The 25,822-nt window shown below is 39.2% G+C and overlaps 4 protein-coding genes across 4 annotated transcripts; 3 read left to right on the top strand and 1 right to left on the bottom strand.

Annotated features, from left to right (window-relative positions):
- The first annotated feature begins 4,789 nt into the window (after window positions 1-4,789).
- Window positions 4,790-6,313, top strand: LOC139649196 (protachykinin-1-like). Its single transcript, XM_071525533.1, has 6 exons — window positions 4,790-4,903; window positions 5,135-5,231; window positions 5,588-5,620; window positions 5,855-5,908; window positions 6,068-6,139; window positions 6,276-6,313. Exons 1-6 carry the CDS (start codon window positions 4,790-4,792, stop codon window positions 6,311-6,313), a joined length of 408 nt encoding a protein of 135 aa, XP_071381634.1.
- Window positions 5,987-15,121, bottom strand: LOC139649195 (histone acetyltransferase KAT7-like). Its single transcript, XM_071525532.1, has 14 exons — window positions 14,967-15,121; window positions 13,914-14,064; window positions 13,566-13,814; window positions 13,314-13,396; window positions 12,123-12,206; window positions 11,654-11,752; window positions 11,384-11,494; window positions 10,584-10,775; window positions 10,392-10,481; window positions 9,287-9,427; window positions 9,072-9,165; window positions 7,545-7,691; window positions 7,195-7,301; window positions 5,987-7,062 (listed from the first exon to the last, which is right to left on the bottom strand). Exons 1-14 carry the CDS (start codon window positions 14,982-14,984, stop codon window positions 6,961-6,963), a joined length of 1,668 nt encoding a protein of 555 aa, XP_071381633.1. The 5' UTR covers window positions 14,985-15,121; the 3' UTR covers window positions 5,987-6,960.
- A 1,574-nt stretch (window positions 15,122-16,695) lies between these two features.
- LOC139649200 (putative protein PTGES3L) lies at window positions 16,696-19,970 on the top strand. The gene is made up of 7 exons (XM_071525537.1): window positions 16,696-16,815; window positions 17,004-17,117; window positions 17,463-17,529; window positions 17,861-17,959; window positions 18,975-19,064; window positions 19,193-19,255; window positions 19,737-19,970. The coding sequence occupies exons 1-7, from the start codon at window positions 16,781-16,783 to the stop codon at window positions 19,743-19,745; spliced, it is 477 nt and encodes a 158-aa protein (XP_071381638.1). The 5' UTR covers window positions 16,696-16,780; the 3' UTR covers window positions 19,746-19,970.
- Window positions 19,971-20,131: 161 nt separating this feature from the next.
- On the top strand, window positions 20,132-25,703 carry LOC139649199 (alanyl-tRNA editing protein Aarsd1-like). The gene is made up of 12 exons (XM_071525536.1): window positions 20,132-20,246; window positions 20,821-20,949; window positions 21,073-21,232; window positions 22,022-22,079; window positions 22,177-22,333; window positions 23,091-23,207; window positions 23,773-23,903; window positions 24,016-24,082; window positions 24,816-24,907; window positions 25,133-25,187; window positions 25,273-25,367; window positions 25,463-25,703. The coding sequence occupies exons 1-12, from the start codon at window positions 20,208-20,210 to the stop codon at window positions 25,599-25,601; spliced, it is 1,239 nt and encodes a 412-aa protein (XP_071381637.1). The 5' UTR covers window positions 20,132-20,207; the 3' UTR covers window positions 25,602-25,703.
- Window positions 25,704-25,822: the final 119 nt, after the last annotated feature.

Genomic DNA, 25,822 nt, shown 5'->3' with positions numbered 1-25,822 from the left:
ACTTTATCATAACGCATTTTGATAAAGAGTCCGTGAATCCTGATTAGACTACAGATTGAAATACATTAGCCTGTTCTTTTTCAAAGAAATCATGGAAATTTACATAAAAATAATTTCAGTCTTCACTCCAAACATAAACTAAGATTAGCCCTTCAAAGAAAGCCTAATGATAGTAGGCTATTAAGAGCTTTATATTTGCATTTTCAACTTGACTGAGATTTTGACACAAGGACAAAATAATGTTAACATATGAGCCAATTTTAAAGGAATATTCACGCACTGTAATCAAAAATGTATTGTCATTAAAATAAAAAATGCCACTGCAGTGTTTGTGCTGCATGTGCTGTTTTAATGATAGGCCTACATGTCACTGTATCACATTTTCTTCATCTTGAAATACAGCGTGCAGAAAAACTCAATTTAGTTAAACTAACTCATCATTAACTCAGTGATGTGTAAATGATGTGTAAATGTGTTTGTCGATTTCTTAACAACTGCTATCGGCTTCATAACCTATAATCATGAGTTTACGAGCTGACTTAAAATTATTAGTAGAAAAAAACAACAGTCAACGGATTTACTATACTGATCATATAACAGTTTAACAAGGATCATAGCTATTTCTAAGAAAAATGAAAATAATAATGAAAATTTGTATCCAGTTCAATCCCCACGTCAATACAACAATAGAATGATTTAGAGGAATAACTGACACTAAAAACCTCCTCACTGGTGAAAGAATAAATAATGTGATTCACCAATCAATTGATTCAACTACTAAACACTTGTCAACATGACAAGATATTTGTTCATTAAACTTATTGTCTTAAATTCAGTCTGTGAGATTTACTACATTAGAACAGCTGATGACCTTTGACCCAGCTGCTCACCACTATTTCAGTCAGTCAACAATTCAGTCAGTTTTTAAGTGGAAGCGCCTTAATATTTTTACAGTATACCTTAATGGTACAACATGTTTCCAGTTGCCACCTTTTGTCACTTCTCATCCTCTGCTCACCTGACTGACCAGCTCCAGTAAACCCCACTTAGTCCCATGAATGGACTAATTTGTCTCTGTTAAGATGGATCCCAGATTGTGCGCAGATAAGCAGGCAGCAGGTCTAACTGCCGGCCTTAGGACCATTAAAGCAGCTCTGTCAGACCAATAGGTGATGATAACAAGCCTCCACGCTAAACTCACCACATTTCAGGATCTGTGGGGCCTGGCTCATCTGATAACACAGTATCTGTCAACAGGAGATTACAGGCCATGGCTCCAACTGTAACACTGTAACAAAGACTGAAACAATTGGGGTCTTGTTTTTGTCAGCTGGTGCCACCTTGTGTGCTGCATCTGTATTTACCTGCTTTGTATTTACCTCTAGACAAGGAATCAAAATAACACAAACCTAAGACTAATATAAGAGTAGGCTAAGCAAAGCTGTGAGCCTGGATAACTGGCAATATGGTGACATTGAGAAATCGTCATATGACATTAGTTATTCACAATAGTCAGAAGAAGAGAAGAGATGATGGCTTTTATTAGTATAGACCACAAACAAATCGTGCACAGATGAATCTGTCATGTACAATTTCCCTGATGATTATCAGTATCACACAGTAGGCTGTATTTCAGCATCTATAATAGAAGTAATAGCTACAATTGAAATAATAATGTAGCTACAATATAAAAGGGCTGTCAAGCCAGTAAGTGTTGAGTAAATCAAAAGATGACTGTGTGTATGATACATGAAAGATGGCCATCATTTACTAATCTCTGAAATGAAGCAGAAGAAGGATTCTGTGGGAAATCATCAGCTTGCAGTAATGCCTCCGATTGATGAGCTGGATAAATGGATTCCCATGGCCCACTTTCAAATAACTTGTTTCTTTGGTGCTGTCATTCAAGTCAACATTTCAAAAGAGAGCCTACTTAAGGCCAGGACCACATGTTCCCTGTTAGATTAAGAATTATATGAGAGTATGGGATAGTACATAAGCTCTGGCCATCCTCTTCAGTCTATATTTCTTTCATACCCATCAGAGAACACCAAGAGAGGCAATTTCAAAGTCTCGCAAAGTCACAATAAAAACCATAAAAAATCACAGGATACAATCCAGATGGACAAGTCACTCCCAATAGAAATGAATCACAATTCACCCCTGCAGCAATGAATGCTCCAAATAGGAGTGAATCAAGAAGGAAGATCCATTTATACACTAAAATGGGGGTTCAATGCTGTTCTTACAGAAACGAGATTGGTAGCTTGCTGTACCGATGAACGATTCCCATGATGCACCTGTAAGAAGGTGATCTACAATGATGAAGATAACATGCATCTGATCTTATCGGCATAACCATGCCTACATTTGTTCTGCATATATCACTGTAAAAGCACAAATGACTCATAATTTAACATAAAACACAATAAAATAATGCCCAAACACATATTTGAAGATTAAATGGATGTCACTAACACCAGACTCAACAGCCGCAGTGAATCACCGACCGTGAATAGTGGAAATCCTGAAAAGGCCTGCTGAGCCGCTGCCATGCGTAACATGGAAATACAGAGTTCTGTCATTACGAGAGCTCTTTGTGACCGAACCATTTCAAATGCAAATTCTGGGCCTCCGATTTCTTTTGATTCACCACTCCACGTTAGCTGTGGGTTAGACTATGTGCACACAAGGGCTGTTCAGGTGTAATTGCCTTTCAGGCCAAATTGTCCCGGGCTTTTCTTGCTTTTAGAAGCACCTGTGCGGGGATCAAAGCATTTGATGTGTGTGTCAGCTTTGTTTCAAGAGGGTGTCCTTAGAGCACGCAGATTGACAAGTAATTGCCTCTCCAGAAATTTCTATAGCCAGAGTGTGTTGGAAAAAAACGACATCACATTTCATTAAAAACAGAGTATTTAAATGGCTAAGTAAAGATCATGAAAAGGTTTAATAATAGCGTAATTACCCCAGGAGATGGAAAATAAATGACCTTACTGAACTATCGCTTTATGAACTTGTCACAAATATTGACTTGACTTTTAATATTACTATTTTAGTAATACAGGTTATACTGCGCCATACAATTCACACATATTTGACAGTACTCCAAATGGTATAACTCTATTTGCTGGCGCTTGTTAGCAATAATGAGCACTTTCTTTATCAACATCATCTACTGCATGAATCCTGTACATCTGAGCTGCAGGTTAACATACCAACAGGCTATATCTACTTTGAATATCTCATGCATCAGTATTTGGGGTTGAGATGTCTCTATTCAAAGGTTTATCAAAGTCTCAGGAGTTCATTCCAAGTGAAGACACTCTAACAACCAAACAAGGATGGATGTGGCAGATCTGCATATTGTCTATGGCAGTCAAGAAAGGTGTGAACAAACTTCTTCTCCATCTTCCTCACGGTGCATGGGGGCAATATGCACATGCATCCTCTTCCAGTCAAACTGGCAACTGTTCCAGACTTCTGAAACTTTCTGATTATTACCCTGACTGTGGTTAGTGGTATTTTCAACTGTTTATGTCTTTCTTTTTTAATATCCGTAACCTGATTTGTGGAGGTCAACAGCCATCTGTCTCTTCTGAGTTAAAAGCTCTTTGATTTTCCCCATGGTGATAGATGACAAAGGGGTTTTACAAGTGTGCAACCTCATATTTATACCCCAGTGAAACAGCGAATGGTGACAGGCAGCAATACAGCTTCTGGAGACCAGTTAAAAAAATAGAATTTGATCACAGACGCTACTTTGTTTGGTTTCATTTTAAATATTATTTAGGGATGTCAATCATTTTGACCCCTGTGTTTTTGAGAAAAATACTATTACTCAAAAAAGCATGTTTTTTATAAGAATCATTTTTATTAAAGTGAAATAAGTAGATTCCCCAAATGTTTGCACAGAACATTTGAATTGTTATGTTATATTTATACAATCATTTTTGCACATTTTAATGAAGGATGCCAATAATTCTGGAGGTGACTGTATTTGAACTGAAAGGTCAAGTTTAGGCTGCGCTGCTTTAATTAATTTAGGAATAGTTCACCAAGTCAGTTGGCTAACCATTAAAGCTCTAACCTCAAAGCAGATGGTTGTGTTTACAAAGCATTGTTCAAAGACCCGAGGCGACTGCTGTCCTGTCTCTTCCACGGTGATATCAAAGCATATGCACATCACAAGGTGACAAATGAGGCAACAGGAGGGATATTTTCAGACCAACGCTGTTCCAGATGTCTAATAAACATGGAAATGAAAGATGACCATCTGAAATGTAAATATTTACACTGTGATACCCTCTGTCTGTTACATGTGTGTACTTTTCTGAGAGTAAAACACTGCTTAAAGGAAATTTATGGATGACTTTCCAGTTCCAGTTGGAATAAATGAGGAATTACAGTATACTATATTTGATATGCCAGTGGCTGCAAAATACTAAAACTTGGTGAAGTGACAAAAGCTAGTTTGAAGAGATCTTATACACCTGATACAGTATGAAAAATCTGGAAGTTTCTTAGTCTCTCTTTAGAGCAATAGAAGCAAGTGCGTAATGATGCGGGGAGAGTCTGAAGGGGAGGGGACTGCAGCATGGTGCATGGGGGTATAAAGGCAGCCTGCATACAGCTGGAGCAGACAGTATACAGACATCACCGCATCACATCTGTCCAAGATCATCTAAAAAAAAAAATCCTGGCTCATACAGCTAATAATAATAATTGCTTTGATTAAAGAGACGCGAAAACAAATATAATTTCTCTGTGACCTTACCAGCTTAACACCTAAATGGAGAACTGGAAGCTCCAACTTGTTGTCGTTGCTTTCTGTGCCTTGGTGCAAACCTATCAGGGATTGTCTTTGAGTGTGGAAGAGGAGAGAGGGCGAGCCAAAGACTGGCAGGTGAGCATCAACAATTTATGAGTCTGTTATTTATTTTTATTTAAGGAAATGTTCACAAATCTCTGCTTCATGGATAATCAATCAAGGAATTATGAAATACCTGCTCAGTTATTTGTTGACAAACTTAAAATGTTTCATATTTAGACTAAATGGAAATATAGTAAATGGTGTAATGATTTTTTTAACTACATTAGGATGAGAAATAAAAGCTGTTATGGATTTCTCTGGCAGGATGAGTCAGTGGAGACGAGTCTGACCGGCCCAGTGGATAATCTAATGAAGAGATCTAAAGCCCTTCGCTTCTATGGACTTATGGGCAAACGCTCAGGTAATTGTGTTTATGAATTATTAAATTCATTCAACCTATTATTTATCTACCAACAGATGTGAAACAGGCGAGCTCAGTGAGCTCCTTCAAATGCCAGCTCAAAACCTCTTTTTAAGCATCTTTTATGCCCTTTGATTTGTTTTTTTTAATACTGTTTTAATTTCTGTCTTGGTTCTGCTTGAAAATTTAGCTTGCAATTGTTTTATTCCATTTACTTCATGTAAAGCACTTTGAGTTGCATTCTATGTATGCATGGTGCTACAAAAATAAAGTTATGTGTTTGGTGATAGGTATTGATAGATTGATATATATATATATCTATAGATTTACCAGTAATAAGGTTTTCTGTCTCACAGGTGCAAGGCAACCTGTTCGAATGAATAGACGACGTAAGTATCTTGATGTGGTTTTACCCCATTACACTGTTAAACCCTTGGAAATTAGCAATCTTATCTAAACAAAGCAATTAATACCTTTGAAAATGAGCAATTTTAACAATTACCTTTGTGATACCATTAAAAATTATTTCTAAATCATTATAATTCCCTTTATAACAGGACTTGTTATACATTACCATGAAATTGCTATTTTTACCAATATGCCTTTGTTTCATGCACCTTAAGGAAATAAAGGAGAGATGTTTGTGGGCCTGATGGGAAGAAGCATTTCTAGTGGTGGTAAGGACAAATAAAACCAGACAAAATCTCAAGGCAACTTTATTGATATAAAAAAATAACAAATTGCTACTACACAATTAACATCTAGGATTAAAAGTACAATCAGGCTTTAACAATTCCATTAAAATGTTGAGATAAAATGTGTTTTGTTTATTGCAGAATCTTTAACCAGAATAATTCCATCTGCAACAAGCACTGCTCTTGATGTTTCGGAGGAATCACACAAGCAAGGTATGATTGTGTCGATACAAAAACCTGAGGTCGTTTTATTTCTGTGTGCATTTCTTTACAGTGATGTTGTGGTCAAATCTGTGATATTCTGAGGAAATTTAAAATATCTCAATGGTATTATTCTTTTATTTGGCAGATTCGCAAGAGGAATGGGCCCAACTCCGGTATTACTAGAGCTAGAAAAAGAATTACATATTATCATCATCTATACAATTTTATACCAACCAAAAAAAGACACTACAATACAAAACATCATACTCCTCAAAAAACACTCTGCTTATGGTTTCAAGTTCATGCCAATGATATTGTATTAATCCCAAATAAAAATAACAACCATCTTCAAAATGCACTTTTTCTTGAAAGAAATAAAAAGTAACAGCTAGTAAATGCTGCCAAAACAAGGTATGTATTTTCTTTTACGTGGGCAAAGCAGACATTCATGGCATCCACCACATTGGACCATTTATCCATCTAATATACAAAGACATTCAAAGCGCAGCAGAAGCAGATCATTTTAAAACAAAAAGGAGAAACTTAGATTCTCTTAACTTTAATTGTTTGACAATATTTCAGTCAAGAGTCCTTTCAATTGTGACGCATGGTAATTAAAACATAAATATGAGTTGAAGTGTAAAATGATATGGTAATAAAGTTCATGACACAAAGGAGAACGCTGCTGGGAAATAACCAGGGTAAAAACTGGAAAGAAAGATGGAAAGAAAGAAAGAACACTGATTTTTATTGGGAGTTGGTAGGTCTAGGCTACTTGTGGCTGGTGTGGCTGGTGGTCAGTTTATTCAGTAGCCTGGGGTTCTTAGTGTTTATGTCCCTTTGGGTGGGGTCCATTTTAGTGAGCTGGGGTCAATGGTCTTGTTGTTATTGCCTCGCTTCGTCTCCTTGGCCTTCCACTCATCAATCAGGTCCTGGGAGGAAGAGGAGAAGTGAGAAACTGGGCTATCAATCACAGAAATTAAGTTAATTTAAGTGGACAGAGCAAAACTGCATACTCTTGTGAATGAATACAGGCTACACAGGCCAACAGGTTGGTATCTTACCTGTCTCTTCAAGACCAGGTGCTTCCCCTTCCAGTACTTGAGCATCTGAAGAGACTGCAGGGTGCTGACAATGTCCACCGGATTGACGGCAGTTTCCTGACTGATCTCTATAGACACCAAGCAAATATTACAACAGTGAATGTTTTTGTATAGGCATGTGTGTATACTTTGTTCAAACACTTGTAAGGGAACATTTCATACGTTAAATAAGTATTTCCCAACCTGATAATGAGCTAAATTTGAATGGTAATGTATGTTACATTCCATTTTATCCATTATCTCAATAGTAGTGGAGTATTGCACTATTGCCAGATGGGCAAGATGCATTTCAGCTCTGTGCTCTCACTCACCTTTGATGGAGATCTCCTTGCCTTGGAAGTTGTACATGTATCTGAGCAGCACTTCCTTCCAGTAGCTACGGTAGCTGATGAGGCCCAGGTCAGACAGAGGCCTCTCTGGGGAGCCCACCTTCTCCTCCACCTTGGACAGCAGGTAGCCTACACACAGCATGGAGACCAGTCAGCAGGGGAGCAGTTAAAGGAGAATGCTCCATGTTATTCCTACGGTCGGCACACAGTCCAAACAATATCTGAAGGATGCTATATATACATTTAAGGTATATAAAAAAACACTATGCCAAATTCAACAATATTTCAAAATCAAAACACAGATGACTCATCAATAACACAATTTTGTAAGCAAAAGACTTGCAACTTTAAACTAATAACTTTAAACAGCAACCCCCTAATGTGCTTTACTTTCATGCCAGCAATTATTTTGTAAAAGTGGGTGGTAATTTATTCAAATGCATGTTACAACAAAACTCTTAATTCGAATATGAACAACTCTGTCAGAAAGGAGAACCAAGACTCAAACTCATCAACATGTAACTCTGCGGCTGCTCCATCGACAATGAATGGAGGAGTGAGCTTGAGTGAGAAGCTTAAATTCAGAGTGTAAACAGTTCCAACTCTGAAAATGAACCGTTCTCACCAGAGAATTCCCCTGGGAACTCTCACCATCTCAATAACTTTATTTGTATAGCACTTTTCTAAAACAAAGTTTACAAAGTAAACTTCAAATACAAGACAAAAGAGACAAAAACAAGTTTACACAAGAAAGGAGAGCAGTAAAACCAAAAATTACAAAAATGTGGAAAGAGAAACATAAAAATGCATCTGTAGAAATAGGTTTTATAAAGGTCTTTAAAAGTTATTTAAAAGACAAAAACACTTTTGCCAGAAGACTAGGTGCCCTGCTGACAAAGGCTCTGTCTTCTTTAGTCTGAAGAATAGATTTAGGGATGACCAGAAGGTAGTGGTTATGCACAGATTCATGAAGAGTTAACAAGTCAGATAACTGCGGGCCAAACCTATCCGTGCTTAAAAAATGATGAGTATGTTATCAGTACATAATATTTAAAGTGATCTGTGGGGAAATAAGGTAAAAAAAATGACTTTCTCCAGATTGAACAATAAAACAGCTATATTTCAGGGATTGTTTTTAGCTGAATGAAACAGAACTGTACAACTGTTTACCTGAATATCAAAGATGACCTATAAATTTCAGGCAGCTGACTTTATATTTACTTGAATCAAATTTATGGGATTACTTATCCCATAATTATCTTTCCAAATCATTGTCTATGGAGCAGCTCGAGATTCAAATTTTTCCATGTAAACAAATGTTGACCAGTCTGTTCCTAGCCCATGGGAATAACATAAAATAATAAATTGAGTGGTGTTCCTCTTTAAGTGATTAAGCCTGCTGTTACGGCAGCCAACAGTTATTCCAACAAGCTTTTGCACTCCCTATCTTATTACCACATCAATATCCAACTGACAAAGTAAAGAAGAAATCAATGAAGATATACATACTGAAGTCAATGAGCATCTTGCCAAAGCCCTGCCTCATGTACTGTGGCATGGTCAGGATACAGGAGACGTTATAGTTGAGGAATGAGTTCTTCTCCTGGAGACCAGAAAAAAACCCACATTTTAGTTGCTTCTTTCAAATATATTTCATAATTATATCACTACTAAATACAATGTTTGGAGGACATGCAGCATACCTACAACTGTTCAGTATTTACCTTGGAGAAGTATCCCACTAGGTGACAGCCAGTGTTGTCGGCCTCAGTCATGACATAGAAGAGAAAAGGCTCCACGTCGTAGTATAGTGTCTTGTGGTCCAGGAAGAGCTTGGCAAGTAAACACAGGTTCTGGCAGTAGATCTGGGGACAAAATCCAATTTCCTCACTTCACTCATTCAATTATTTGATTTTCTAAAGGACTCAACGTCACAGTGGAGTCTGCTCTGCATGTGTATAAGGCAAATCGCAAAGCAGTGTCTAAAAAAACTCAGGAACTAATACGTACTTGTTAGGGGTGCAACGGATCACAAAACTCACGGTTCGGATCGTATCACAGTTTTGAGTCACGGATCGGATAATGTTTCGGATCAGCAAAAAAAAAAAAGGGTTAGGGTAAAATTAATTTTAAAAATGTGTTACTTTGGCTCTGATGCAGCCACCTCTCTCTGTCTGTAGTCACCACTCTGTAGTCTCGCTCAATGTCCCGCCCACAGCACTATCTGATTGGTTACACATCACAAGTAATAGCCTATCAACACTGAAGGCTATGCCACAGACAGGCAAAGAGACTGGAGCTTCTCCGAGCGGAGCTGTGCATCGAAGGGAAGGAAGGCAGCATATTGCCGAAGTTGCAATAAACATCACAATCTTGTGATCTATTTCAATGATGACAAGCATGTCCAGTTTCCCAGTTACACCACTGAAAATGCCCGAAGTCACGGCCTACGGGATTTCACTCAATGGAGGCGAAAGCGACGGCTTTTAAATCAGTCGCTCTTCCCTTTTTTTTCTTCCCTAACGCAATCATTGCGCTTCAGAGTAAAACACAGCACGCATCTGTCTTGTCTGTATCTTTTCAGTGCAACTCTGCACCGAGATTTAGGGAATTATTACTTTAAAAAGTAACAGCGGCAGTAAAACTGTATTTCACACTATGATGGTTAAACTTTGCAATTAATCCGCGGTTCACATGTGTGGGGGGGATCCGTACGGATCACGGATCAACTACGGTCCGTTACACCAGAAGTACTTGTTGATGACACCAGAATTAATCTACCATTCATGTAATGAGCAAACTGAAAGCAGAAAAGACAAGGTTCCCTACCTTATTTTTTTTGCCATCGACTTCAAACACAGATATAGCCCCTTTTCTGTAGACTTCATCTCCTGGTGGATGCTTCCATACACACTTGGCCTGGAAACACAGATTAAAAACATCAATCTTACTCCCATTAACTCACTGGGTATAATGTAAAAAATACATAGGGGTACATAGACATATCTAAAAACCTCTCACCATGTGTCGCCTGAGGATGGTCTGGCTCTTCATGTACTTGAGGCAGAACTCGCAGACGTAGAGGCGCCCTAGGCGGGCGTACTCCTCAGGGTAGGGCGAGTGGTACCAGGTGTCCAGCTCGTAGCGGCCAAACAGGATGGTCTTGATCATGTTACTGCCCTCCGTGATCTGGCCCTGGATACGTAGCTTCTCCTGTGGGAGAGAGGGGGTGACAGGAGGAAAACATGTCGTCACTGCTGGTCTTACTGTCAACCTGCGTGATACGGTCATCTGCTGAAAATCAGTGTGATTATAAGATAAGATGAACTTCACTGATACCCTGAGGGACAAGGGGGTCAACATTGGATAAAGATAAAAAATATAACAAATAAAGCATATTGAATATTAAAGATACAGCACCTTCACCATGCAAATATTGGCTGTAAAGAATTAAATTTATTTTGACTACTGACAGATTTTCAAAGTTGCTGTTTACCATTTTGCAAAATGAGTCCAGTGCAAAATGAGATATGCAGTGTGTGTAAATGTGCATAGTTGGATATTCAGATGATCAGATTTACAGAGCAGATGTGCACATGAGAAGATGCATGGTCAGTGTGTGTGTGTCTAATATCAAATCGTGTGACATTTCATAGGCGAGCACCAAAGCTTATTGCCTTAGCTACTGTTTCTACTTTAGTTGATTGTTGCTAGCCCCCTTGTAATATTCAGTTTTGAAATACAAAGGCTACTTCTTACACATTTACTGGTCTTCATACTATAATAAACAATTGGGAGACTGATTTGAAAATGGCCGTTACCAGGTCTTCAGATGCACGGGCCTGGGCTTTCCTGAAAAGCTCCAGGTCATATTCGCTGGTGATGTTCTCCAGCAGCGGCTCTCTGGTGTTGCCATGGGTCTGACGATGCTCCTGCAGACCACACAGAAAGAGGAACGGGGATGAGACAACATACCAGCCATGTGATGGAGCACCAACTGTGACAGCAGAACACGGGATGACAGCCAAAGTGCACTACACCAAGGTTTTTGTCCTGATGAACTACAGGATGCTGGACTGTGTATCTCGTACCATGTGCTTTTCTTTCTGATCCTTTTGCAGTCCAGAGTTCCTCCCTTTCCTCATCTCAGCCACCTGCTCTTTGTATCTGCTCTGTTTCGACGTAGGGGTCTGAAAAATACAAGAGAAGCACAACCACTCACTTTTATTATATATAATATTAGAGCTGCACAATTACAGCTAAAGAGATAATCCAGATTATATTACTATTGTGATATTGTGATCATTTGAGGACCAACTCAACTCTTTACTGCATTTTTGGAAACATTAACATCTTGACATTTTCAACTACAGAGAACATTGTAAATGAAATATGAACTGCAATTATTTCAATATGGCCGATAAGACAATATTCTACAATACTTGTGATTTTCGATTATAGACCATTTATTGTGTAGCCCTACATAATATTCATATTTTCCCCCATCAGAAAGTAAACCCAATTGATTTGATGGCAGGAGCTGGAGCAAGATGAGATTACCTGGTGACGTGTGGCGTGGCGTGTGTTGCTCTCGTCTTGTCCCTTCACGTCCTCTTCCTGTTTCTCACGGCTGATGGCTTTCACCTGCCAATGGTGAGCAATGGATGGATTAGCCTACAGTCTGAGTAAGAAACTTAAATGCTATGGGCGGGCTGAATGAGCCAGACTGTAGTTAAATACTGCTTTCATTAGCCTAACTACATGTTTCTTCTGCATGATCCTGATTCCTGTTTTGGAAAGACACGGATAAACAGCAACACACACAAGGAGCAGAAAACACACCAGCGCACTGCTTTCTATCACAGTTCTCTCCTAACGCCCTTTCAAGGTGTTAGAAAGCTGAGATACAGCTCAAACTTTCAATTATGTTTTAATATTGTATTTTTTACAGGGACTATGCACGTTCATCCACATTATTATAGCAAACCGGCTAGTTTTCAACTGCTGTCCCTGGTTATGCTGTTAAATATCCATTAAAAACAAAAAAACAGAATATCATGCAAAACAATGTAGATAAATTGAGAAGATACCACAAAACCATACAGAAACAAGTAGCATAAAAAGCAGCAAGATTGCATCATGAAGGCAAAATAAACCATGGCAGATATAGAAGGACAAACATAATGGATAGCCATGCACAATAAACACTGACATACAAGTAACACTTGCAACATCAAGACAATGCGATAAGCAGACGAACATACTGTACTGGCCATGCACCAGGCCAAGCAGACAATGCAAATATCCACTATTTAAATAAATTACTGTAGCCTGCGGACAGGCTGAAAAGCAAAACAGTATGTTTAAACTTTTGGCATAGTAAGCAGCGTTTGTCTTTCCCAACAACCAAATGACAGACTACCGAAAACAAGCCTAAACTGTAACACTGTTTGGAGGACAGAACAATACAACTGGTCATATTTCAATACAAATAATCCATGTATGCATTCCTCTTAATTAATTTGTGTTTTACTCAGTCCATCATCCATTCATACCAAGCCTCTACACTCTTATTGGAGGACACCAGCTATGCTAATGCTTCAGTTTGATCTGATGACTTTCAGGGCCACTTCTATAGAACTGGCAGAAATGTCAACTATAGCATGATCAACACACCTTGTAAATGTGTTCATTACATCAACTCATGCACCACAACATAAATATATCTCAGTGGAGTTTTCAGATACTCACCTTGCACTCATCTGCTGAGAGGTTGTGGTAGAGGGGGCATCCAGATACAGCGAAGTGACGTTCATGTTTCCCTGTCAGGTGACCTGGGCAAAAAAAAAAAAAAAGTAATTCAGATCAACATGACCAAATAATGATATGACAGGATGGTGCTGAACGTACGTCACATTTAGTATATCCAAATAAAGAGTCAGGGGAAGTCTTGTTGAGTCTATGTAGCAGACTCGTTCCAAAAGGACACAGGATTGTATTTACCAAGGGAGTTGCATCCCGGCGTGGGGCATTTCATGTTGAAGTTGTAGGTCTCATGGCAGCGGCGGCGCTTGGGGCGGTGGGAGAGGTCCTTGTCTGAGTCTCTGTTGGCTGGGTCTTTGGCCTGGCTCTCATCATGGGAGGCATTGGGGCTGGAGATGTCCAGCTCAGACTCAGAGGACGGGGCATTCCCTGTGGGCGTCAACGGTGGAGATTCATCGTGGTCCCCAGCCCGCTTCAGGTCTGGGGTATCTGAAGTGGGAAAGGGCCAAATGCCATGTTGATTAAATGGCTGATACATGGAAAATTGAAAAAGGCTAGAGATTACACTTCATGGATGTGTTGGCTAACCCTGTGAGCTTTGGCTAAGGCGAGTGGAGGCTCTGGTGAGGCGTTGTCTCTTGGGCATGTTCCCGTCACTTTCTGAGCTGTTGGTCTGCTCTCTTTCAGCAGAGGAGTCCGAGTCTTCTGTCCCATCTGAACCACTCCCAGCCACATGCCTCTGTCAGGGAAACAACTGAATGAGCAGCACCCTAATACACATTTCACAAATCATCTTGTCATAATCTACCTGCCCAGCTAGCTAACAGCTGATGTGCCATTTCAAGTGATGTAAATAGGCAGCTGATAGCTAACTAGCTAACGCCGGCAATTAGTTTCCAGCAGACCTCATAATGACCAACGTCTGTGGCTCATGTTATATTTAAACCATAATTAAGTAGTGAAAATGCTACAGATATGACTTAAAGAATAGCAAGCCAAATACCGTTGATAGTTAACCAACAGCAGCGGCTGCACAGCAAAGTAGCTAGCAAGGCTAGCAGCTCAGCAACCTATTATTAGCTTAGCGTCTAGCTACGCTAACCTCGATACGTTCCGTTCTCTCGTATGGAGAGAAAAACACACCAAACTCCATTGAGAAATGTGGCAGTTTAAATTGGCGGTGCTTGGTGGCAAACGTAAACGCCTGATAGCCCATCATTTAAGACATTGTATTAATCAATACGATGTTGTAGTAAGTTCGGCATACATCTGATGCACCAAGCAGCAGTTCATTTCAATAAAACCTCAACTTTTAGATTTTGTTCACACTGCTCGCTACCGCCCACCCCGGTGTAGGTTATTCTGGTGGATAGTTATGGCAATAAATAGGCAAACCAATTGTAAAAGTTGCAATTTCACTGAAATAAGTGTTGCACGACGGACTGGATGCATTGTCAAATTGAAGAGTGGACCCTAACGATTCATAAAAGGTCGTTAGTCACGCTCTACCAGGTATGTACCGTTGCCAGGGATACATTTAACTGTAGGATTATTGAACGGACTTTGGCGTGACACACAAGAGAGAATGGAACGTATCGGTGCTAAGCTAACTATCTGCGGTGCGACCTACATTCTTCTTACCTGCCGTCTCCGAGGCATATTCACGTGTACGAGAGTCGCTGTCTGTGCGTTTGACTTCGTTAACAGTAAAAAATCCCCAAAATGTGTACGAAACGACAAAATAAAAAATCTTGTTGGATTGCTTTCTCTTCAAAAGTTTGGTTTGTATGTACACAGCTTCGACTACGTCTCCCGCGCCGCATTTTCCGCACAGAACATTGCACTTCCGGAGAGCGTTGAATGGAACCTGACCCTGCAGGAGGCACGAGGGGGCGCCAGTGTCCCGCAAAGTACAGACTCACCTTTTGGCAGGAGACCCAGGGGACTCGTGCCAATTTGGGTAGCATTTGGGTAGGTATTTAGCTAGTGTAGGGTTAAGGTTAGGGGTTAGGTTAGGTTAGTTACGGGAGTAGTTTCATCACATGTAATTAAACTAGCAGTTTAACTATATTTTGCAGTATCTTAATGATAGATTGACTACATTTTGATAGTGATTTTAGTGGTTTATTACCTGTTTGTCATTTGAGGAGTAAATAGGCCTACTGTATCTACCATAAGACTACCAACTATGTTTGCCTATAAAAAATAAAAATAAAACATTCTGCTCTGACAAGTTCACAAATTCAGTTGACTGTTCAGACCATAAAGACCAAGTTAGTAAGAAATCAAAATGCTTTATGGTTCAGGAAAAACAAATTGATTTATTTTTTACTCCTTTAATTGATAAGTTTGTACATGGATTGTGTATGGAACAAGGACCCCTTTATTTATTTTAAGTGTAGGCTACATGCAACAGGTTTGTTTGGTTTGGGTTTAGTTCCAGGCTTAGTTTCTGGCAGACAGGTGTGTGAGTGAAAATGCAGGAGTGATGGATATAGCCAAGAAAATAAAGTTAATATTTATTTCTATCTGTGATGAACCCAGATGGGCTATTTGATTTGCCTTTTTGTCCAGACTCTAGTTTCTTGCAGGCAGCTGTCGGAGTGGGCATTCAATGGACATTCCTTGAACCTTATTTAAAATTAAAAAAATTTTTTTTTACTAGCATTCTAATAAATGGTATTTTTTTGGAGTCATGTAATTTTGTTATATTATATTATATACATATTATAATACTTTTCTTCAGAGTAGCTTTGCCTCTTCCATTGTGAAGTATCTGGGAACTTGAAAAACTATACTTTCAAAGCAGCTTCCCCTTCCCCAACACTATGTAGCCTACAACTGAAGGGAAAAAAACTAACAATTTGCTATTCATGCTCAACAAACACTTAATGTGTTCAAGTTTTCACTTGAGTTTTAGAGGAAAAATATTACCTGATATCCAATTATCAATATTTCAAGAAGGCCTAGCCTACATCCTCTTAAATGTTAAATTTTTGTAAGCTGTGTTCTTATTTACCGTGTTGTAAATCAAGTATGTGTGAGATTCAGCTGTTTATGAAATGTGTTGTACCAAAGGCTGTTTGCATTTTTTATGTTTTTTTCAGATCCCACATTTTGGGTCACACTGTGTGCCATTTGTTGGCTTGTGCTCCTCTGTGTTTTGAGTCCTCCTGCCCCCTCTCAGCACCCAGCTGGGGGTGGTGGAAGAGTTGGAGAAAATGCCTCTGTTTTCTCGAGAGTTCCTCAGACAGTCTATAAACAGCAGGGGAAGGGTCTGTGGTAGGCATTTCCCCCCCAGCAGCTGATACCAGCTGCTCTAAAAATAGTATCAGGACCTGGCCACGGCATTAGAGCAACCAGCAACATACGAACTTCTTTCAGATCTTCCACTCTCTAAAGGAATACCACACACGCAATAGTTTGTTCTGTTTTTGAGTAAGATTCAAGAGAGAATGAACAAGCCGAAAATTGTCAGACCAGAGGAGAGGTAAGTCCTGACACTTTCTCTTTACGTGACACTAGGTGTGAGTCTCGCAGCTAACCACATGTGCTTTTTGTCTAAGTAAATCCTTTTGAGTAAGCATGCCAGATTCCACGAATATAAAGTTATCATTACTGATTTAACGCATGTTTGTGACCGCAACTATAACAGTTTCTCTGTTTCTCTGTTAACAGTCAACCAGCACGGGCGCTGTGGTATGACAGAAAAAAATATGTCACCGTCAACTTTATGGTTCAGAAACCGAAGGCTGTCCAGGTTGATATCCAGCAGGACAAAATGATTTTATGGTGAGGTTACAACATGGGTGACAGGTTTTTTTTTCCAATGTTTTTTCCAATTTTTTTTTTTTCTCTCTCTCTCTCTCTCTCTCTCTCTCTCTCTCTCTCTCTCTCACTCACTCACACGCACACATACACACACGTGCAGCTGAGTGACAGAGAGATTAGTTTGAGTTTGTAAAACGATTCTTAACTTAATAAATTGCTTTTATTCTTAGATGATTAAATTATCATATGTGCAGTTATTGAACATACTAATGTGACACACAATATCTATATAAAACAGTGCAAGTGGTGTCTATGTTGTGGTATAGTGTATCCTCTATAACCCTCTTCTGTGTGTGTCTATAACAGCTGCAAAAATGATGAAGATGATGTGATCTACAACGAGTTCTACTTCTACGACAAAGTGATGATCTATGTAAGCATCCAGTTTTGTGGCTTGATGTGACCCATGGAAGATACTTAATTGAATAATGCATCATGCTAAAATATACTGTATATTGAATGTGAAGTTACATATGCCATAAGAGTGTATTTTTACCTTTTCATCCCTTTTTTTAAACTATATTTGTAGTACAGAATTTACATAATACACAGTATACAGATAAACAATACCAGATTGACAGACACTGATCACAAATGACAAAAGAAAGAGAAGGAAAGAAGAGAACAAAATTTAATAACAAGTAAATAATAATAAAATGAGTAAAAAAACAAAAAAAAAACCCATTTCATCCCTTTTTTAAAAGGACTCCAGGGAGAGAGTGTATGACCGCTCCATCAACTTCTTGCTCAGGAAGGTGACGCCTGATGTTGCATGGCCTCGTCTCCAGAAAGACCCTGCTAAGGTACACGTGTGTGTGTGTGTGTATGTGTGTGTGTGTGTGTGTGTGTGTGTGTGTGTGTGTGTGTGTGTGTGTGTGTGTTTTGAAGCTAATTTGTCAGTCATAAGGTTTTAATGGCCCACACACTGTGGCTGCTTCAAACTACAACAAACAGTCAACTCAGAGAAGTGGGCTGGTCACCAGAGGATTGCTGATTCAAATCCCCAGTGGTGGAAAGACTATTAGAATTTCCAACTCAAGTAGAAGTACTGTACTGTTACTTTACTGATATTTTACCTAAGTAGAAGTAAAAGTACCGGTGTAAAAATCTACTTAAGTAAAAGGGCAAAGTAGCTCATTTAAAATGTTCTCAGACTGAAAGTTACTGAGTTACTTTTTAGAAAAAGAACAGTTAGATGTGATCTTTCCCATGTGATTCTAAAAGAACAAGAGGACAGAGTGCAAACTAGATTCTTTAATTTGAAAAATTGGAAATTACAAAATAAAGTGCACAAACAAAGTAAAGCCAGATTACTCTTCAGTTTCTGATGTTTATGGAGAGCTGCTGAATTTGTACTCTGTAATGGATGTGATTTAAAATGTAGAGAGGTACAATACTTCAGTAAAAACATATTTAAGTAAAAGTAAAGAAAAGTAAAAGTTAAAAGTTAAAAATTACTAACCAAAAAGTAGAAGTACACAAAAAAGCCACTCAATTACAGTAACAAGAGTAAATGTAAATAGTTACTTCCACCCTTGCAAATTCTTATAGTGGCTGGGAAAATCTGGGTGGAGAAAGTGAATGAAAAACACTCTTCCCTCCCTCCACAACTACTGTCGAGGTGCTCTTGAGCAAGACACTGAACCTCCAACAGATTCAACATGAGGAGACTGAGGTTGGACTGAGCAGCTCAGGTGTGAAAGTGTAGAACTGTATGAATGAGAAGCAAAGTGCTGCTGAAACAGAGAACACATGACAAGTCAACTTTCCCTGGATAAATATAGATTAAATATATATTCTTTCTCCTTATTTTTGCAGCCCAGTTGGATTGCTGTGGACTTTGACAACTGGAGGGACTGGGCGAATGAAGAGGACGAGGGAAAGGAAGAGTATGATAACTATATGGATGTGAGTCAAGCTAAAGTGATCTTGATGTTGTTTGAAACAGTGTGTGTGCTTTGTAACGTTCACATTATTTCTCAGGTTTTGTTTGGATTGAGATGGGTGTTGAACAAATTCTTGGCTTTCCTTTTCAGATGATCCATGAAATGGCTAATGATAAAAAAGGAGTGACACCAGATATGGGTGATCTGAGTGATGTAAGTGCAGTATTCTTAGCCTTGCTTTATCAATCATATCAGAGTATAGGTTGGAGTGGTCATTACACTACTGACTACCTTACCTGATCAATAACATGATCCTCTGGAATACTAAAACTCAATGATTCATAGGCTGTAATTTGAATGGTGCCGTTATAAGATTAATCATTTGCAACTATTACTTCAAAATGTCTATAATCCCACAAATATGGTTATTTTCCATTTCAAGCATGTAATGAATTAATTTTAATTATATGTAATCTAATTACTGTACACCAACTAGGCCAATAACAGATTAAGTTAAATTTTTTGTAATGTAGCCTAATCTTGTTAAGTGTACTCCGTTATGCTCCAACTCTGCTTGCAATACTGTACTTTCTCAGTTACTATGACTCACATTCTGATCATATTGACATGCTGTGATGTATGACTTTATATATAATATCCTGAACTGACCAGTTTCTTCTTTTCTCCCCTACAGTCTGACTGAGACTTATATTCTTGGATCCTGTGTTGGAGACCATTGGCAGTGCCTCAATACTTGCCCAGGCGATTCTTAAGATCTTATCATGTTTGCTAAATGTTGTAATTATGTGCTGATGATCTGAAGTAGCGTGATAGGCTATCTCCAAAATAGTGTTTTTAATATGTGACATTTTCTATGACGTTATTTATTGACAAAGTTGTTCTCCGCTGTATTTTAATAAAACTGACTTTCATCAACTATGGTGTGATATAATAATGTCTTGGTGTAATGGAATGTAACTAACCTACTTTTTGGATGGCAAAAAACGGGGTCTCACATGGTCATACTAGCTATACCAAACGGATTTTGTACAAACTAAGTTTGGCCCACTGTGCTATCCGTACTAAGCCAATGGACAGCTGTAGTTGCATGATCTAGTGTGGTGTGCAAGTAAGAAAGACTGGTCTTCACTCAAAACACTCCATAATGGCTTTTCAGTGTCAACGGGACTGCTATATGAAAGAGGTATGAAAGTGTTTCAAACTGTTTGTCAACTTCGAACTGTTTAAAACCCTGAGAAAATAACTGACGGTAAATTAACAGCTTCTTTCTCTGCACAAGCTAACGGTTAGCGTGCTAGCAAATGCCAGCCAGTAACACAGTTGGCTAAGTACTTGCACTTTTACGAAACCTAAGCAAGGAGGCTCTATATTAAGGCATACGTTTAGAGCATGTGTCTTTCCAGTGTCATACATTATGCAAGTTATGACAAAAATCAATAGCAGAACAGCCTAATACCTCTACTCTCATTCATGTAGTTAACCAGCCTCTATAGCTAGCTACAGATGGCAGTAATGCTATGAAAATCATTAACTTTTCTGTTTATGGACACAGACAGATTCAGTGACTTAAGCTTTAAAATAAACGCAGTAAACTTCACCCTTGTACCTACTAGGCCTGTCAGGGTCTAATTCTGTACACAAGCCAGAGCCAAATAAAGTGTTTAAAATTAATTTCTCAACCCAGTTCAACAGCTGCATGTCAGCCTCTGTCTCTTATTGGTAGATGCAAGTTTTCAGTGATTATTATTCCTTTTTAGTTTGTCACCTCTGTAGTCTCCTGCTGCCCTGCTGAACTGAAACAAGAAATCAATGGGAAGAAGCAAACTGTCAAGGGTTTCAACGTCAAGCTCCAAGACACCATCTTGTTTCCTGAGGGAGGTGGCCAAGTAAGTAGGATTTTCAAATTCTTATGTGTATTTAATTAACTATAAGTCTACCAGTTATTGAAAAAAAGACAAATAAATACATTAATTCTCATAGTTTTCATGTCCTGGTTTGTCGTCCTTCAGCCAGATGACCATGGGCTGATCGGAGAGGTGCCAGTGTTGCGGGTGACGCGGCAGGGTGCTGACGCTGTTCACTTTGTGGGCTCACCTGTGGAGGCGGGTCAGGAGGTGCAGCTGAAGGTGGACTGGGAGAGGAGGTTTGACCACATGCAGCAACACTCAGGTGAGGACCGCTGAACGCAGCGAGCCAAAGCTGAATGTTGGAGGTTACTCATGAATGCAGGTGTGTGTGTGTGTGTGTGTGTGTTAGTGCTGAAACGATTATCATTTGGTAGTTGTAGCTGTTCTCAGTTTCATATAATTATAAAATTTATATGTTGGGGTTTTTTTTGGCTGCTGGTGAGACTAAGTAAGCAATTTTAAGACATCACTTAATGGGCTCTGGTTTAATAGATATTTATAATAATCGTTAGTTGCAGCGCTAGTGTGTGTGTGTTCAGTTTGAGGCGACCTGTGTCTAGGGATGGGTGATATGGCTGAAATCAATATCACGATAATCATAAGGAGTTTTTTTCGATATCACGATATGACTCATGTATGTATCGGCTAAACAGCCTTCGTCAGAGCAGTTGCAGGTAATTGCTGCACAAAGCATAGTAAATCACTCTAGTGCTACAAGCAAGATAGGGTGTGCGGGTTCTTTTGTATTTCTTTAGTTGTTATCCAAAGCCAAGCACCTGTGACAAAAACCATCGGATGTGCCTCGACCTCTGCTGAATCACCGCCTTGATATCCCAAAATCACCATATCATGACGATATGATTCCACTGAACGACAATAAACAACAATATTGAATTATCGCCCAGCCCTACATGTTTCCTATATAGAGCTATTAATGCTCAAATGTTTTCTGACCATCAGCACATCTACATCACATGTATCGCAAAACTGTTGTTTCGGCCGTTATCACGCACTTGATGTAACCTATGATTATTCTCTTCTTAACTCTTAGGTCAACATCTGATCACAGCCTTGGCAGATATGATGTTTGGATACAAGACCACATCCTGGTAAATCCCCTTACCACGGAGTTAACACTTTCACCTGACTGAAATGATTTCCCCTTCCTCAGTCACTATAAAGACTTGTGATTTTCTCTCTCTGCAGGGACTTGGGGCGTCAGAGAAGCACTATAGAGCTGGACACTCCCTGTGTGAAGCCCGCCCAGCTCCAGGAGCTGGAGGACGCCGTGAACGAGAAGATCAGAGCACATGTTCCTGTCACTGTACAGCTTCTCTCTATAGACGATCCTGCTGTGGAAAAGGTGTGTATACAGATGTTACACATACAATAGGCAGAGGTGGAGACTCGAGTCACACGACTTGGACTCGAGTTAGACTCAAGTCACAATTTTAATTGCTTGAGACTTGACTTGATACATGAAGAGAATACTTGAGAGTTGACTTGATTTGGGTTCTGGTGACTTGGGACTTGACTTTGACTTGTACTTTGATGACTTGAAAAGGTTTCTTAAGTCTTGACAGAAGATCTTGCGTTTGTGTAAATGACTTAGATTGAAAGTGATGAGATTTGTTCCACCAGAAAACTGTATTTAAATTTTGTATGGAATGATTGAATTTATTGAAGTTGAAACTGATTATAGAAATCAAACTCCTGATGCTCTTACCAAGTTTTTATCCTATTAAAACAATACTGTATTGAAAAGTCCTGGATATTTTGTTTTCTTTAAGATATTAAATTAATAGTGGAGTCTTGATTTGTTCTGAGACATTAATGACATGGACTTGATTTGGACTTGACTTGGTAATCTACATTTGGACTTGGGACTTGACTTGAGACTTGTGCCTCAAGACTTGACACTGACTTGGGACTCGAGCGAAGTTATCTTGGTCACACTTGGTGCAGAGCAAAAAATGATCCTCACGCTGTACTGTCTATGACTCAGATTTCTAAGGTTATGATGCTATTTTAACATCTGCTTTTGAATCTATTAACTTGACCATGAATATATTAAGTTGCTACATGTACAGTGTGTTGAATGGATTGTGTTTGGGAACTAGGTGAGGAGCCGAGGACTGCCAGATGACCATGCAGGACCCATTCGGATAATTGATATCGAGGGAGTTGATGCCAACATGTGCTGTGGAACACACGTGTCTAACCTCAGTCACTTACAGGTGAAACTCCAGACCACACACACACACACACACACACACACACACACAATCACTTACATGGTTCCAACACGACTAGGAAGTTTGAAAATGTATGAAAATTGAATTTGATCATTTCCAGGTCTTGAAAAGTTTTGAAATCACACACACATAACGAAAAAGTATAGGGAAACATCTGCTGTTCAGTCCCGATACACATTTCATATTGTGTCATTTCACACATAGTAATATTGTTGTTGTGAAGAATAAGTTTCATTTATTACTTTGTATTAGTCATTGTTTTTAGTGTATGGCTTAGTTGACAGCCATACTGCCCAGCAACTAACAGAATACATAATTTTGACCACTGACAAAAATCTTCACATCCAGTCAAAAAATGACAATCTGGAAAATATATAATGGAAACTGTGCAGGAAGCCTGAATTTAAGATGGAAAATCAACATTGATAGTAAAAAAATATGAGTAGAAATGTTTATCAGCAGTTTTAGATCACTCCGTGTTCAGTGACTTTCAAATGATTCTGAATGATGATGATTTTTCAGCCATATTTAATCAGCTCTATTTTAGGTAATAAAGCTACTGGGGACTGAGAAAGGAAAGAAGAACAAAACCAACCTGATCTTCCTGACAGGGAACAGACTACTGAAGTACGCTGAGAAAAGCTACAGCACAGAGCGGTCGCTGGTCTCTCTTCTGAAGTGAGTTCTTAACACGTCTCCGAATGATCAGAATCCCGACTGTGTGATTTGAAAACGTATTCTATTCAGAAATCTTGAACTGAGAGACGCTTTGCTTGTCATCGTTCAACAGGACTGGAGCTGATGAGCACGTTGAGGCAGTAGACAAGATCCAGAAGTCTGTGAAGCTGCTACAGAAAGTAAGCAAATATACCTCTGTCACTGTCAAGGTCTTCACTGTGATGAGTTTACATGCAGTAGTCTTGGTTTAGGCTGGAATCACAGTTAATGCGCTGAATGGGTTGGTCTCTGATTTGAAGCGCATTAATTTAAAGAGGCATTACATATCATTTTTACTGCCCCACAGCACAAAATGACCATATATATGTGAGGGTTTTGACAGGGTTATTGATCAATACCAATGACTCAATGGGTAGTTCACCAGGTGTTGAGATAATTGGCTTTCAAAACTCACTTTCCGGCCAATATTCTCTCTGTTTTGTGCCAGAGACTTGTGGAGGAGATAAGTCTATCAATGTTTTTTGCAGTTCCCACTGGTGGCCAATAGAGGGCATCAATTACTTAATGCCCCTTTTCAAATGGAGAATGTGTTTCTGTTGCATTGAAGTGCAGTTTAATTTACTTATGTGTTGATTATGAACGCACATACCAAAATGAATGATGTGCCCTTTTATTTGCTCTCTGTGAAGTTTTTATGATGGAAACACTTTATCACTGAAACCGAGTTGCAACAAGTAGTAGTTGTAAGAAGACTAGCATTGATAGCCATGTCTAATCAGTTTCACCTCAGTAAATTTGAACCACAGGATCATTATGCAGCCTTGTATCTAGTTGACTTCAACATACAGATTAATGTGTAATCCAGGTTTTACACTTCATCCTAACCGTCATAAAAATGCCTTCCTTTGGCAGAGTAACCTGAGTCTGCTGCGAGACATGGCCGTCCTCATTGCCCAGAACTTCAAGACCAACCCACAGAAAGGCAACTTCTTCAGCTTGCACAAGTGAGAGACTCTTCTTGAAGTTGATGGTCTGGGCCGTACTGTAACTACAGTAACCATACATTTCCCTGATGTTAAACATTTTGAAGTGCACGGGCATGGAGGTGTGGCTGATACACCGGCCCAGCCATCATTAGAGACACCTAGGCTTGTTTAGAGTACAAAACTACAGCATCCCAATTTGTTTTGGAAAGAAAATTATGTTCATTTTTTTCCTTCTCCCTACAGAAAAGAGGGTGACAATGAGTTCATGAATATCATTGCCAATGAAATAGGCACAGAGGTAAGATGATAAAATAACTGCCTAGTTATGAGTATTATCTATAAAACCTTTTTGCCAAGCCCAACCTCTTATTGTCTGCTTTTAGGAAACGTTGGTTTTCCTGACTGTTGGCGAGGAGAAGGGGCCGGGCTTGTTTCTACTGGCCGGACCCAGCGGACCGGTGACAGAGATGGGACCACAGTAAGATAGACAACACTATATACTTAATCAAACTACAGTATATCATCTGTAATATTTAATGTAGGTTTGTAACTATGTAATTGTGTCCTCTGCAGGGTGCTAGAGATGCTCCAGGGGAAGGGAGCGGGAAAGAATGGACGTTTCCAGGGCAAAGCCAACAGCCTGGCACGGAGAGCGGAGCTGGAGGCTCTGCTGCAGCAGCACTGCAAACATCACGCTGCAGAGGAAGAATGAACTCAGTGGCGGCTAAATACGTTCAACAAGCTGTAGGAATATTTTATATCAAGGGGAAACAATACAATTGGAAGCGAACATGGCTACCTTACCTCACTGCCTGAGTGATAAATATCCGTCCTACGTTTTGTGATGAACCCTAAATGTTCCGTTTTAGCACACACATGTACAGAAAGAGCTGAACAATGTGGAAAGTTTGTTTGTCATGAAAATATATTTAG

The sequence above is a fragment of the Centroberyx affinis genome, unplaced genomic scaffold (genome assembly GCF_046629955.1).
Source record: "Centroberyx affinis isolate AG114_WGS23_722 - 3 ecotype Tasmania unplaced genomic scaffold, CSIRO-AGI_Caff_v1 ptg001302l_1, whole genome shotgun sequence".
Classification (NCBI taxonomy): Eukaryota; Metazoa; Chordata; class Actinopteri; order Beryciformes; family Berycidae; genus Centroberyx; species Centroberyx affinis.
This window is presented reverse-complemented; position numbering and strand designations above follow the sequence as displayed.

What these genes read in the sequence shown, in the direction of transcription:
- LOC139649196 (XM_071525533.1), top strand. Translation starts at nt 4,790, where the DNA reads ATGGAGAACTGGAAGCTCCAACTTGTTGTCGTTGCTTTCTGTGCCTTG. An exon ending in GGCGAGCCAAAGACTGGCAG is followed by an intron (nt 4,904 to 5,134) that starts GTGAGCATCAAC and finishes TTTCTCTGGCAG; the next exon opens with GATGAGTCAGTGGAGACGAG. An exon ending in AAGAAGCATTTCTAGTGGTG is followed by an intron (nt 5,909 to 6,067) that starts GTAAGGACAAAT and finishes TGTTTATTGCAG; the next exon opens with AATCTTTAACCAGAATAATT.
- LOC139649195 (XM_071525532.1), bottom strand. An exon ending in ATCAGAAAGAAAAGCACATG is followed by an intron (nt 11,495 to 11,653) that starts GTACGAGATACA and finishes TGTGGTCTGCAG; the next exon opens with GAGCATCGTCAGACCCATGG. An exon ending in CAAGATGCTCATTGACTTCA is followed by an intron (nt 7,692 to 9,071) that starts GTATGTATATCT and finishes TGCTGTGTGTAG; the next exon opens with GCTACCTGCTGTCCAAGGTG.
- LOC139649200 (XM_071525537.1), top strand. Translation starts at nt 16,781, where the DNA reads ATGAACAAGCCGAAAATTGTCAGACCAGAGGAGAG. An exon ending in CAGGACAAAATGATTTTATG is followed by an intron (nt 17,118 to 17,462) that starts GTGAGGTTACAA and finishes TGTCTATAACAG; the next exon opens with CTGCAAAAATGATGAAGATG. An exon ending in AGTATGATAACTATATGGAT is followed by an intron (nt 19,065 to 19,192) that starts GTGAGTCAAGCT and finishes TTTCCTTTTCAG; the next exon opens with ATGATCCATGAAATGGCTAA.
- LOC139649199 (XM_071525536.1), top strand. Translation starts at nt 20,208, where the DNA reads ATGGCTTTTCAGTGTCAACGGGACTGCTATATGAAAGAG. An exon ending in TTCCTGAGGGAGGTGGCCAA is followed by an intron (nt 20,950 to 21,072) that starts GTAAGTAGGATT and finishes GTCGTCCTTCAG; the next exon opens with CCAGATGACCATGGGCTGAT. An exon ending in TCGCTGGTCTCTCTTCTGAA is followed by an intron (nt 23,904 to 24,015) that starts GTGAGTTCTTAA and finishes ATCGTTCAACAG; the next exon opens with GACTGGAGCTGATGAGCACG.